The sequence below is a fragment of the Ranitomeya imitator genome, chromosome 6, assembly GCF_032444005.1.
Source record: "Ranitomeya imitator isolate aRanImi1 chromosome 6, aRanImi1.pri, whole genome shotgun sequence".
NCBI lineage: Eukaryota > Metazoa > Chordata > Amphibia > Anura > Dendrobatidae > Ranitomeya > Ranitomeya imitator.
The window spans coordinates 172,228,393-172,243,224 of NC_091287.1; the positions used below are offsets into that span (position 1 = coordinate 172,228,393).

At 40.6% G+C, this 14,832-nt stretch overlaps 1 protein-coding gene across 5 annotated transcripts in view; it reads right to left on the reverse strand.

Annotated features, from left to right (window-relative positions):
* The window catches only part of ITPRID1 (ITPR interacting domain containing 1), a 360,448-nt gene that overhangs the window by 150,749 nt on the left and 194,867 nt on the right, over positions 1-14,832 (reverse strand). For all 5 annotated transcript variants that reach the window (XM_069730308.1, XM_069730306.1, XM_069730305.1 and 2 more), the window contains 2 exons: positions 11,985-12,187; positions 5,612-6,159 (listed from right to left, as the gene is read on the reverse strand). In XM_069730308.1, coding sequence (XP_069586409.1) covers positions 5,612-6,159; positions 11,985-12,187 — 751 coding nt within the window. The remainder of the gene's footprint in view (positions 1-5,611; positions 6,160-11,984; positions 12,188-14,832) is intronic.

Consider the following 14,832-nt stretch of genomic DNA (forward strand, 5'->3'; position numbering starts at 1 on the left):
AGCATCAATCCCGCTTAAAGGAATAGGGTTCTGCAAAGACTGCAAGGGGAAACCACAACGTCTGGCAAATTCTAAGTCCATTAAATTCAGAGCGGCGCCTGAATCCACAAATGCCATGACAGAAAATTACGATAATGAGCCGATCAAGGTCACAGATAACAGAAATTTTGGTTGTACAGTACTGATGGTAACAGAACTAGCGATTCTCTTTGTACGCTTAGGGCAATCAGAAATAACATGAGCAGAATCGCTGCAGTAAAAACACAACCTATTCTGACGCCTAAATCCTTGTCGTTCAGCTCTAGACAAAATCCTATCACACTGCATAGGCTCAGGGCTCCTCTCGGAGGACAACGCCACAGTGTGCACAACTCTGCGCTCGCGCAAGCGCCGATCAATCTGAATGGCCAGAGATATAGAATCACTCAGACCAGCAGGCGTGGGGAACCCCACCATAACATCTTTAACGGATTCAGAAAGACCCTTTCTGAAAATTGTCGCCAAGGCATCCTCATTCCATTTAGTCAATACAGACCATTTTCTAAATTTCTGGCAATACGATTCTGCCGCTTCGTGACCTTGACACAGGGCCAACAAGATCTTCTCAGCTTGATCCACAGAATTAGGCTCATCATACAATAACCCCAATGCTTGAAAGAAAGAATCAACAATAAGCAAAGCAGGATTGCCAGATTCCAGGGAAAATACCCAATCCTGTGGGTCACCACGCAGCAAGGATATGATGATTTTAACCTGCTGAATGGGATCACCAGAAGAACGGGGTCTCAATGCAAAAAACAGTTTACAATTATTTTTGAAACTCAAAAATTTGGATCTGTCACCAAAAAATAAATCAGGAGTGGGAATCTTAGGTTCTAAGGCAGGAGTCTGAATAATAAAATCTGAAATACCCTGTACCCTAGCAGCAAGCTGATCCACCTGAGAAACTAACTCCTGAACATTCATGTTAATACTAGGTTCCGTAGCCACCCAGAGATTAAGAGGGAAGAGAACACAGAATAGACTGGAGAAAAAAAAATGGCTCAAGAGCTTCCTTCCCTTCTTCTGAGATGCATTTAACTCATTGTTGGCCAGTTGTACTGTGATGATCTGGTGGCCTAGGAGCAGCATGAGACGTACTCTGGAGAAGGTGGTACCTTTACTGACTGCAAACCCTGAACTAGCAGCGCAACTAGAAGTAGCCGTGGGGGGTACCTAACACTCCCTAGACCCCTCGACACAGCCTAAGAACTAACTACCCATAAAGACAGAAACGGGAAAACTATCTTGCCTCAGAGAAAATCCCCAAAGTATAGACAGCCACCCACAAATATTGACTGTGAAAGGAGAGGGAAATAACATACGCAGACATGAAATCAGGATTTAGCATAGGAGGCCATACTAGCTAAAAAGGAAGAATAGGACAGAGTACTATGCGGTCAGTATTAAACACTAGAAAATATCCACCACAGAAAATACAAAACACCACATCTGACTAAAGACATGGAGGGTATATCTGCATCTCCAGAGACAAAGCTAGGCTGCAAAAAATCCTTCACAAAGCTGGACAAAACAAAACAAGAAAATGCACAGACTATAAGGTCCACAGCCGGTGGACAGCAAGAACAAGGCCAGAACTTATCTTTGAAGAAATGAACAGCAGACCAGGAGAGACCAAGTATGGTTGTGAATCCTCCAAAAACAATGGAAAACTGGCACTGACTAAAGGATAAAGCAGGACTTAAATAGCCCAGCCCAAATTGCAAAAAATGGATACACCTGATAAATGCTGCGATCCAACTACCGCAGCACTACCACTCATAACCACCGGAGGGAGCCCAAGAGCAGAATTCACAACAGAGGGGGTAGTAGTGGGAGGCATGAGCTGTGGGGGTCCAGGGATGGGAGATATGTCGCCAGCAGTGAGGAGAAGCATAGAAAGGGAGAGCAGGTGGGAGAAGGAGAGTTGGCGGCTGGTTTTATGTTTTATTAGGACAGATTTGAGACATTAGACTGCGCTTGGATGGCATCCAAGTACACTCCGATTTCTGCAATCTCACACAATGGAGAACATAGAGAAATCTTATTTTCCCGCTTCTCTTCACCTGTGCTGCGATTCTCTCATCTGAGAGAATTAGATCACACTAAGCTGATCACAGTTTTATCAGAGTGTCATTTACATAACTGGTCTGCATGAGAGAATCTACGCTCATGTTAGCCCAGCCTCACACTAACTGTTGATTATGCCCTGTTTATTATCCAAACTGGCAGTCATGACAATCCATCAACACTCTATGATTCTGTCATGAGATTGCTGATGAGCTTAAGATAGACATGTGCAGCAGTGAAAAGGCCACTCTGTACTGGCCATCTTTGTTGCTGTCTTATAAGGCTGCAAACCTATAGAAAACATTTAAAATGGAGAACCCTTTTATGTCTAACTTGAATCACTGAAGATATAGTCCAACTTACTTCGGTTTTTCTGACGTTGAATGGATACCTTCAAATATTGGAGTTTGGATAGCTAATCATTTGTGAATTATCGGTAGCTCAAGTATACACTGTGATTCAGATGTTTAAAGCCATATTATAGTTTGATATATCATGTGTACATGACAACAAGCAGACCAGTAGTTAACACTTAAATGGAATCAGGGTTCTTGCCCCTACATCATACTGCTCTCTGATTAAATAGCAAACACCTTCTGATAGATTATCTTTTATATAGGAAAAATGTTTTTGGTCTTGTAAATTGAACTCACTATTGATGTGTTTAAATGAATGCCTTAAGGATGACAATACATATTAAAAAGGGTCTTCTTTTTGGCTGAAAATTGCTTGTTTTTTTATATACCATATTTTTCTGACCATAAGACACACTTTTTTCCTCCAAATTAGGGAGGAAAGTGTGGGTGCGTCTTATGGTTGGAACGTAGCATGTTGTGAGGGGTCAGCAGCGAGTGGGATCGCACTGTGATCCCACTTGCAGGAGGCAGAAAAATGTCCCAGCTGCCCGGAATCCAGCTGTGGTCCCTGTGATTAAAGTGCAGTTAATATTCATTAGCCGCTTCCCCGCCCACCTGTCAGCTGAACAGTGAGCAGGGAGCAGCCATTGAATACTCCACTTAAGCAGTGACACACATGGTTTCCCCAGCACCGGATTCCCGGATTCCTGCAGCTGCTGGGGAGATCTGTGTATCCGGTGGAGGAGGGGACAGGAGCAGGGGCCAGAGGGGACAAGATTGCTTCGTACCTGCCTGGCTGTGCTGGATGCTGAGGCATAAGGACCTGTGTGATGTCATGAAGAGGGCGGGCTGGAGCATCACATGACGGCACAGAGCCTTCCCTCTTCTGATGTCATCACAGGTCCTTCAGACTCCCTCCTAGAATCTGTAGGATTCCTCATATGACCTGTGCTGTGGAGAGGCAACAAGAACAAGAGGGAGGGCTCTGTGTGTGCAGTCATGGGATGCTCCAGCTTTTTACCTCACCACAGTGGCTGGCTGGCTGCCACAATTAAGAGGTTAGTCTTTACAACACACAATAAAGCACTCTGCAACTCCTGTGGTGAATTATAACTCCCAGCATGCCATAGGATCTGCAGGACATGCTGAGAGTTGTAGTTCTCCCAATGGGATCTTAAAGCAGCACTCCAGTGTTATTTTTCAGTTCGGCAGTGGTGCTTTAAATATACTGTAAGCCCTGTGCCCCCATTCCTATACTCACCCTCCAGCGTCTTCATGTAGTACTTTACAGCCGCCACACTGGTCACGCAGCACCATTTTCTACCCCTGGCTTCCAACATAATAACATACTATTATATGTGGTGTTATTATATATAATAGTATGTTATTAAATTTTACCACTTTTTTTTTTGCTTCAAATATTTTTTTCCCTATTTTCCACCTCTAAAACCTGGGTGTGTCTGAAAGTCCGGTGTGTCTTATAGTCTGAAAAATACGGTAGTCATCAGAACTTAGCTATAAGTGAAGTCTGATTCTGGACAAATAAAGGGATTATGCTAAGCAGTTGTGCAACTCACTTATTTCCACATATTTCCACAGGCTATACATATAAAATATATTAAATAGAACATAGCGGCAGGTGAAGTTTGTGACCTCAGTCTTTGGATTGTATCTGGTATACACATGAATGTGGCTGAGCTGCTATACCAGACACATACCAGATACGTGAGTGGAGCTGTGTAAAAAAAAAGCTCACCATCTTTATCTTGTAAATATATACACTCTCTATAATTCTCATTCCTTATACTTTTGTATTAAATGCTTTATTTTTATGACTTGATGCTTTACATTAACTGTAGATTACAATAAAAAATATACATGAAAGTTGTGAACAGATGAAGTGAAATGTATATGAATTTAATTGGAAGGTAATTTGTAAACTACAGTCCATCCTTATATTACTGCAAATCTTTTAAAATAACCTCAATCTTTTTTTTATAATGTTATGTGGCCTTTTTTTGTTCCGTTTTTAAATTTGCTCATGTAGCTTGTACTTTCCATCTGTAGCTCTCACTTTTTTTTAAACCCAAGGTGTCAGCAAGTGCTTGCAGCTATGTGCTTATATAGCCAAGTGAAATAAGATGACCTAGTGGCTTTATAATTGCATTACTTGCAGCTGACAAACTTGCTCAGCTTAAACAAATGACAAACATTGAATGCAGAGTTCAGCCTTATTTTTGTGTACACGCTTTTGTTAATTTTCAGCATTTTTTTTTATCATTTCACTGACCTGTGCATGATTTCAGCAGATACTAATACATTGATTTATGTAACCAATTCTGCTAACAGATCATAAACAGATAAAAAGACATAAAATGTTGAAAAAATGTGGTTTATATTGATTCTTCAAGACAGATAAATCTGGGTCTTTGCCATCCACAAACACAAAAAAAAAATCCTGCCAATTCTTTGGATGTTTACTGCCTTTTTACTAGGATTTGTTAATATAAGCATATGTTATGGATGTGTGCTGTTCGCGTCCACCAGGCACCACGCAGGAAAGGCACATGGCTCATTTTGCACACTATTTTTCATATGGACCATGGACTGTGGGGAACAAAAATTGCAGCATGCAATACTTTGGTCTCATTTATGGACCACACTAATGAATGTAAATAGCAGGCAGCTCCTGCACTCGTCCCAGTGATGAACCACTAACAATGGTAGACCACACAGCCGCAATGCAGCCTGTGAGTCAGGGGTGGAGCAAGCCCTATATTTCATCTTATGTCATGTGCATTAACCGCTTTGGGTTTTGGAACCTCTGAAATGGTTAAAATAGCTGACATCATCTGTCTTAGGGCAATGTCCGCTATGGAGAAAAAGACGCCAGCCGTGGTGCAACTTCAGGAAAACTGCCACTGTTTTCCTGAAGCGGTTGCCCCTAGGAAGAAACAAAAAGGGCTTTGCCTAGTAAAAGATACATACCCATGGAGTAAAAGAAAGAAAACACAAAATGATGGACTTTAAGGATTTACATTCCTGTTGATGAGGGGTCGCTTGCATTATTTATAGCTAAGAAGGTTGGGGTGAAGAAGACATTACAAGAATTCAATGCAAATAAATAAATATGCCTCAGTGCTTACCTCTTCCATTTCAAATGACTCTGGATCTTTTGCCTGGAGTCTTTGCTGAGCAGTTTTTTTGATTGTTTTGGAAAGCACATTGGAGCCTTTGAGTGTTCGGATTTTGCCTGCCATGTTGAGATTAATGCTTTGTGTCATAGATGTAGAAAGTGAACACGCTTCAGATTCTTGCTCCTTGGATAGCACATTCACATTGCAACCATTGGACAAAGTCTCCAAACCTGTCTCATCAGTACAATGTTTTCGCTTTCTGAAGACCTTTAGGTTGCTAAATTCCTTCAAAGGCCCTGTATGCGTTTGGTCTTGTTTAGGTAATTCCGGTTGTGATTTAGTGATAGTTGGGTTTACGTTTTCATCGGCTATTTTCATCTGTTTGGATAATTTCCAAAGAAGCTGTTGTATTCTTCTTCTCTTCTCAGGAGTCAGGGTTGATTTTCTCTCAGAATTAGTTTTCTGACCACCATTATTTTGAGTAGTGTGAAGGTTATTTAACAATGAGGAAAATGCACTTGTTACCTGTTCTAAGACTTCCAGCTGTCGAAAGCGGCCTAAGAGAGACAATAAGAGATAATTCTCAAAACCTGAATTACCAATAGACTGGTTATTAGGTATATACTCCACAGAACAAAGCTTCCGAAAACTTGTCATCCCAAACCTTAGCAATTGTGAAAAGTCTGCAGCTGAAGACAAGACAGTATTGGCAAAGTGAATGGGATTTCTACACATCTTTTCCAGAAGCTAGCAAATTTTCTGCAAATAAATTGACCTACACTGTAGAATTTTTAATCTGCAGCATGTCAATTTTTGCAGCAGAACATTCACAAGATTATTTTTTGGGGAAGTGAAAATATTCATACATTTTTTGTGTGTAAAATATTCCATTCCCCCCAAAACACTGTCCTACCTCCCGTTGGTATATCCATGGCTCCCTTGATTGGTCCACTACTGGTCTCTTTATACTTAGCCTCCCACAATAATTCCTCTACTCATATGACCTCTAAAGTCTTGGATTAGCTGCAGTGGTCACACAAGAAGGTCAGGAGGCAAGAGTAGTGTGCTTTTATATTACATTTTTTTCTGTTTTCCACAAGGAACTCAGAGGCAAGATTGGAAGTATTTGACATAGATTTGCCACTGTGGATTTAATGATAATTTTCAGCAGGAAATTCACTTCACGTGTAATCGTACTCTTAGTTCTATGAAACTTCAGGAATACACTGCAAACTGCTTTGATGTAGTGGAAATAGAAAAAAATGTAGTATTGCTTCATCAAATGATCATATTAATAGTCTATGGCAAAATATATATATAATATAATATCCACAACCTATTCAATCGGTAACCTTGTCTCCCTGTGTATGTCTCTTGTATTCCTCCCTTTCTGATCATGATTTTTGCTTAGTATATTTAGGTGGCTGATGAATCTAGATGTTCTATCATCATCAATAAGCTACCTTTACTCCTTTTCTATATTACACTATTGAAAAATATGTATTGTCCTGTGACAAAGATTCACTGATCTGGTCATCGTTTCTACTATTCATCCAAAATTTTGTTTGCCTTTTGAAATGTCTCTCCTGGTTGTAAAATACAGTGGGAAAGCAAGTATTTGATACACTGCTGATTTTGCAAGCTTTCCCACCTACAAAGAATTATTATTATTATTATTATTTATTTCTATTGCACCATTGATTCCATGGTGCTTTACATGAGAAGGGGTTACATACAAGTTACAGATATCACTTACAGTAAACAAACTAACAATGACAGACTGATACGGAAGGGCGAGGACCCTGCCCTTGCAGGCTTACATTCTACGGGATTATGGGGAAGGAGACAGTAGGTTGAGGGTTGCAGGAGCTCCGGTGTTGGTGAGGTGGTAGCTTCGGTGGTGATGAGGCCGCAGCTGGGTCAGTGCAGGCTATATGCTTTTCTGAAGAGATGGGTTTTCAGGTTCCGTCTGAAGGATCCGAATGTGGTTGATAGTTGGACGTGTTGGGGCAAAGAATTCCAGAGGATGGGGGATATTCGGGAGAAGTCTTGGAGGCGGTTGGATGAGGAGCGAATAAGTGTGGAGGAGAGAAGGAGGTCTTAGGAGGACCTGAGATCACGTGAGGGAAGATATCGGGAGATTAGTTTAGAGATATATGGCGGAGATAGGTTATGGATGGCTTTGTAGGTCAGTATTAGTAATTTGAACTGGATACGCTGAAGGAATGGGAGCCAGTGAAGAGATTTGCAGAGGGGGGAAGCAGAGGAGTAGCGAGGAGAGAGATGAATTAGTCGGGCAGCAGAGTTAAGGATGGACTGGAGAGGTGCAAGGGTATTAGCAGGGAGGCCGCAGAAAAGGGTGGAAAGAGCTTAGATGTGCGGTTTGAAGGATAGGGCAGAGTCGAAGGTTACTCCGAGGCAGCGGACTTCCGGTACAGGGGAAAGCATGATGTCATTGATTGCGATAGATAGGTCAGGTAAGGAAGATCTATGGGATGGAGGAAAGATGATGAGTTCAGATTTGTCCACATTGAGTTTGAGGAAGCGAGAGAAGAAGAAGGAGGATATGGCTGATAGGCAATCTGGGATTCTGGACAGCAGAGCGGTGATGTCTGGGCCAGAGAGGTAGATCTGAGTGTCATCAGCATAGAGGTGGTACTGGAATCCATGGGACTTTATGAGTTGTCCCAAGCCAAGTGTATAGATTGAGAAGGGTAGGGGTCCTAGAACAGAGCCTTGGGGGACTCCAGCAGAGAGAGGGTGGGATGAGGAAGTAATGTGGGAGTGGGAGACGCTGAATGAAGACAACTGTCATTTTTATCTTCACCTGTGAGAGACAGAATCTCAAAAGAAAATCTAGCAGCTCTGTGAAAGGCAGAATTCTTGCTGGTTGGTAGGTGATCAAATACTCATTTCATGCAATAAAATGCAAAGTGATTATGTAAAAAAATCATACAATTTGATTTTCTGTCTTTTCTTTTTAGATTCTGTGTCTCACAGATGAAGTATACCTACGATAAAAATTACAGACCTCTTAGTTATTTGGAGGCAGGAAAACTTGTAAAATCAGCAGTGTATCAAATACTTATTTTCCCACTGCATATACAGTGTGTCCGTAAAGTCATGGTGCACTTTTGACCAGTCACAGTCCCCTTAAAATATTTATATGTTCATGTAGACAAGTCAAGCAATGCCTTTTCATCATTAGTCTGAGAAATCAGCATTTGAGGGTAAAGGGTTATGGTTGATCTAAAGCCTCTTTCTCTCCAGCTGTATTCTCCGCACAGTGCTGTCTCCTCCAGTTTGATTGAAGGCTGTATGACTTCATGCAAAGGAGCCATCCCCATATGATGTACATTTCCTCCAAATGTCATGTCCCTGCCTTTGATGCAGGCTCGCATACCGAGCCTGCATCTTTTTTGGCTCATGATGGCTGATTTAATCAGCCATCATCCACTTCAAACAGCCACAGGTGGAGCACAGCTGCTGTTAACCTGTTACATACCACTATCATTTTGACAGTAGCATTCACTACACGCTGGCAAGGGCATGCGTCATTGCACGCACCCATCTCTGCACCCGTTATGTGATCGTGGGGCACCGATTGGTTGCCATGACAGTTGGGGGTCTGAGGATGACCTACATGCTTGTTATGACTATTCACCTGTGAAAGTCAGCATTAAAAGGAAACCTATGACTTTTAGCAGTGCTGATGCACAATATGCATAATAGTACAAGCGATCAGATGATTGCAGCTTCAAGTCCCCTATGAGGACTATTAAATACAGTAAAAAGTGGAAAAAAGTAAAAAAAAAATGAAAACTAAAAAAATACAAACGTTCAAATCACCCCCCCTTTTTTAAAACAATAATTAAAAAAATATATTTCTATACATATTTGATATTACTGCACACGTAAAAGTTTGATCTATCAAAATATAAAGTAAATTAGTTTGAGTGGTAGACAGCATAACAAGATAAGAAATCGGAACGCCAGAATTGTTTTTTTGGATGCCGCAACATTGCAATAAAATGCAATAAGTGGTGATCAACGCATTGTATCTATCCCAAAAGCATTCCAGTATAAACATCTACTCATGATGCAAAAAATAAGTCCTCACATAGCCCCATATACTGAAAATTTAAATCGTTATTGATCTTGGAAAATGGTGACACAAGCAAAAAACTTTTTTTTTTCTTTTTACAAATTTCCAATTTTTTTTCACCATTTAAATAAAAAAAATTATACATGTTTGGTATCTGTATAACTGTACTGACCTGGAGAAACATATTGCCAGTTTTACCGTATAGTGAACATGGTAAATAAAAATCTCCAAAACAATAGTTGAATTGTATTTTTGTTGCAATTTCAACACGCTTGGAATTTTGTGCCACTTTCCAGTATGTCACATGATAAAATGAATGGTGTCATTCAAAATTACAACTCATCCCACAAAAAACAAGCCCTTGTACAGTTACGTGGAAAAAAAAAGTTATGGGTCTCTGAAGAAGGGGAAAAAACAGAAAAAAAATGGCATGGTGGGAAGAAGTTAAATGCGAGTGGGTAATAAAACTGGAATGATGGAGGCTTCAAATCTACCATAATACTTCAGTCTCATTTGCAAATCAATTCAAATGCTAATTTCTCAATAATGGAGGGAAGGACTGGCCATGTAAAGGCATTGCTGGACTTCTATTTAAAAGAGCTATAACAAATATAAATAGTGAACTATGGCCCAGTGTTAGCAACTAGATCATTCATAAATATTCACAACTTTTCAATGGAATTCAATAAAATCAATAAACTTTGAGTAGTTTATTATCCTGATAGTATTCCGCACTAAATAAAGGAGAACAAGAGAAGTAATCTACTTTTAGGGGATGGTAAGTGCGAGAAGGTAGCCATGTGTGTGCATGTGAAAATCTAATAACCATACAAAACTCTTTATACTATTGTATTGACTTGCTCTTTACCATACATAATTTTTTAACCATACTGCTCTATCTTCAGCCCAGGAGGTTAGATAAGAGTTAGACAATTTTCTTTCAAATACAGAATGTCTGGCAATAAGGAAGGAGAAAAAAGTAACTTAAAATGCATACAGAGTTGTTTCAGCTTTTGTAACTCCAATGTGTGCCATTTTGATAAATATAGCATACACTGATAAATCATTGTAATTGCTTTGTAATGTAATTTTGTTTTCTTTACACTAATAGCATATATAGGAGGGCATCTTCACTCAAAATGTGAAATTGTACCTCATCATGCCATTCTACAATGCCTCACAAAAAAATCTTTTGTGAACTGTTTAATACTGTTTCTAACAATTTACACGGAATGGTCTTTTTTGGGGCTCACTTCTAACAGCAGATAATGCTTCCTTTGGCCTTACGAACCACAGAAAATCATCTTGAAGCAGCCTCAAAGATACAAATTTGGTTGGCACAATGCTTAGTTATGCCCACTGTCCAAACATCCATCCCCAGATATCAGACGACCCAAGATGTGCCAAGCAAATATAGCGCCGTACCATTTCTCCATCTCCACGAGCCTAAATGGTTGATATTTAGTTGGAAGGGTTAATCCAGTCATGCTGTTTGCACAAAATATATTACATAAATTGCAGCAAAAAAGAGCAGTCATTGCTCTTAGCAGCAACCAGTTTACAGCTATCATACTTCCATGCCCATGGGTAAAATGAATGCAAAAATGTCACTGGATTTGATAAATATTCCTAGTACAGCAGTGGAACTTTCTTTCTTCAGGTTTTCTATAAAGAAAGGTCACACAATAAAATGTTATATAAAACACTTGTTTGTTGTCATTATTGGCTGCATGCACTAAGGAGGTATGCCAATGGTGGCCACTGTCAGGATGGATGCCAAGACAGTCGGCCACCATATGCTCCCGCTGTAAAGAAACTAATACCACATGATATACATTTTTTGTAGCAGACCTCTTCATCAGAAAGTTCTGTCTGCTTTAACTATATGGTAAAACAAATGGTATATCAATACATACCACTCAAATGGAGGCCGAAGAAGCACATTTTTGGCTTGATGAATTTGGCCATTTGGCAATGTTGAAGTAGTCATCGGAAAAAGCTCCTGAAAAATACTTTAGGCTAAGTGCATAGATAATTTGTGCACCAGGGGTGGACATATCATTGGTGTAACCTGTACAGCTGCACATGGTCCAAAGAAGAAATGGGGTCAGATTTCACCTCCAACGTAATATCTGTCATCTCACATTATTGGACATAAAAGAGCCCATATTGTTTCTGCACAGGGGCCCTCTATTGTCTGTGTCCGTTCCTTGTGTGCATCTTGCCTTTCTTTGGAACTTTTTATGTAACAAAGTAACTCTTTCACTACACACTTACCACACAAATTAGGATTCTCAATTTCCATACGCTTTTTCTGTGCCTCTAAAAACACTCGAGTATTAATTCCTCTAGCCTCAGAAGGTGTCATGATGAAACGGGAAGGAATTTTATTACAGATATCAGGTTCATCAATACCAAATCCAAGATCAATGAGAAGATCCACTGGATCTGCCTCACAGAGTTTCAGCATGTCTGAGATACTGTAAAAAAAACATGTATATGTTATAAGCTATGTTTGTCATGCATCACTCTACTGGGGCTGTATTTTGATAAAAAAAAAGCATAAAGCTGTCCCACCGTGGCAAGGTGTACCCAATTGAGAAAGTAACTACACTCTCTAATGTTAAACCCTACTTAGTGTGAATAGAGGCAGAGAGTTGCAGGGTTCCAACCAGACACCCTGCTTTGGAAGAACTATATATGAATTGCTAGCTCAGTGAAAAGGGGTCCACACCCTACTTGTACTAAATACAAGAATACTGAAGAAAAACAGAAAACTGAGCCGGAGTGTCACTGCCTCCGTTCCTGCTGCAATGCCTGCCGCCTCCTTCTCTGCTCGCCGACATGCTTACCAGCTCCGGCGCGCTCTTCCTGCAGGCTTGCGTCCTCCTCTTCATGATTCCCCGCTACTTCCGGGAACTCGCTGGGTGCGCATGTGCACTTCTCACTCCACCTCCCTCTGCGCACGCGCACCTCCTCTCTCTGATCTACAGGCGCTCCGTACATCCACTCGGTGATCCTGGAGGATCCTGACCCAGAAGTCCTCCTGCACGCCATGTATTTAAGGTGATTCCTTCCTCTACTCCTTGCCTGTCTGTCATTTGTGCTCTTTTGACCTTCGGTCAGCCCTGTGTCTCTTTCAGCCCAGCCAGACTAGCTTTCCCACCGTTCCTTGCCTTCCTTGCCTCGCCGTTCCTGCTCAGTCCGTCTTGTTACCTCTCCATCCCTTCTCCGTCTTGTGTCGCCTTCCTACCAATCCACCCTGCGTCCTGTTACCCCCAGTCTGTCCTACCCACCGCTCCTTTCTCTGGGATCTCCTACTGCTTGACCCCTAGTACCAGCTTCCGTGGCGATAGTCTCCCTCGGGCCTGCCCCTAACGCTCCCTGTATAGGGGGTGGTCTATCTGGCTAGCTCACCCGGGGGAGGTTCGTTGCCGTGGATCTGCGGGTTCACTCTAGGAGTTCTAAGTATCTCACATGGAGTATGACCTGAAAACATGCATGATATAAGAGCATGTTCACAATGGCCAAGGAAACAAATAAAACTAAAGAAAAAATAATATGTGCATATACCCTAATGAAAATAAATAAATAAATAACTAAAATAGCAAGTGCATTAAATAATTAGCATAGGGTACTTAGTAAATACTGTTTTTCCTTCTTCTTTCAATTTTCTTTTTATTGAAATCTTTAATGATAACAAACAAGAAAAAACAGCATAAGCCAAGAATGAGCATACCAAAATGCATAAGAACAAGTGTCCAGATAGTACGGTAAACTCGAGTTATCCATCATTAATGAGTATATATACCATTATTGAAAATGAGTCCTCCGACTCAAGTTTGTTGAGAAAAGATTAACTATATAGATATAGGAAAAGAAAAGGATATAGGGAGAAAAGGACAGTATAAGTGGATAGGGAGGGGGGGTAAGAGGATTAGGTTAGAGTGACACCCTGGGATATTTAATAATTTATGGCATTAATGTAGAGTAAAAAGAATTCTGGGTCCTAAACTGGGTCCAAAATTTCCGAGTGTTATGAAAGTTATCTGTGGTATGATTCATTCTTGCAGCTAATTCTTCTATGTGGAACCGTTGTTCAATTTTGGAGTAAAGTTGGTTAGAAGTGGGTATGTTCTTAGTGTTCCAATATGACAAAAACGAGGATTTCCCAGCCGCCAAAATGAATTGAGCCATCTTGGAGGCATTTTTATCGTTTGGCCAGAGTGGAAAGTTTAAAAGGATATTTTCCGGTTTCAAAACGATACGTTGTCCTAAGACTTTATGTATAATAGAAGTAATCTCACTCCAGATTGGAATAAGCTTCGAAAAAGATCACGACATGAGTATGTAGGAACCATCCTCTATTCCACATCTCCGGCAGTTATTGATTGTATTGCAATGCAATCTCTGAGTTTGCTTGGGCATTATATACCATCTGGAGATAATTTAATAAGAATTTTCTTGAATACGCACACAGGTAGAGGGACCGTGCGAGTTTCTGTATATATGTTTGATCTGTGTTTCAGAGAAGGAAGTACCTATGTCTTTTTCCCATCTGGCTAAGTAAGCATGTTTCAATGGTGTATCTATGCTAAGTAGTGATTGGTATATTATTAAGAGGGTTCGGGTAGGGGTTTTCGTTCTTGCACATAAGGTTTCAAAAGGGCTTAGAGGTCTATTAATATCAACTAACCGATATCTTTGGTGAAAAAGATGAGAAAGTTTGCTATGCTGCAAAAACGTTAGACCCGAGAGTCCAGGTATTTTGTTTAACTCTTGTAACGATAATAGTGCACTATCCTTAAGCCACTGCTCTATTGGTATATGTGTAGCGGTATTGGGAAGTGAGTCCAAAAGATCTAAGATTTTAGTTAGTGGAGAAAGGGGTGGGGCTAAGGCCAGGCAAAGTTTCCTCCATATTTTGACTGTGGCTATTGTGTGTACATTTGTTAATTTGCATGAAGTCAGATCTTTGCTTTGTCCAGGCAAAATGGAGCGCAGGAGAGTGGACATTGCTTCTTCTATGTTTAACCATTGTTTATTATTCAAATTTTTTGAGCCAATGGATCGTTCTTGATATATGTGTTGCTTGGTAATATTTTACAATATCCGGGGCACCCAT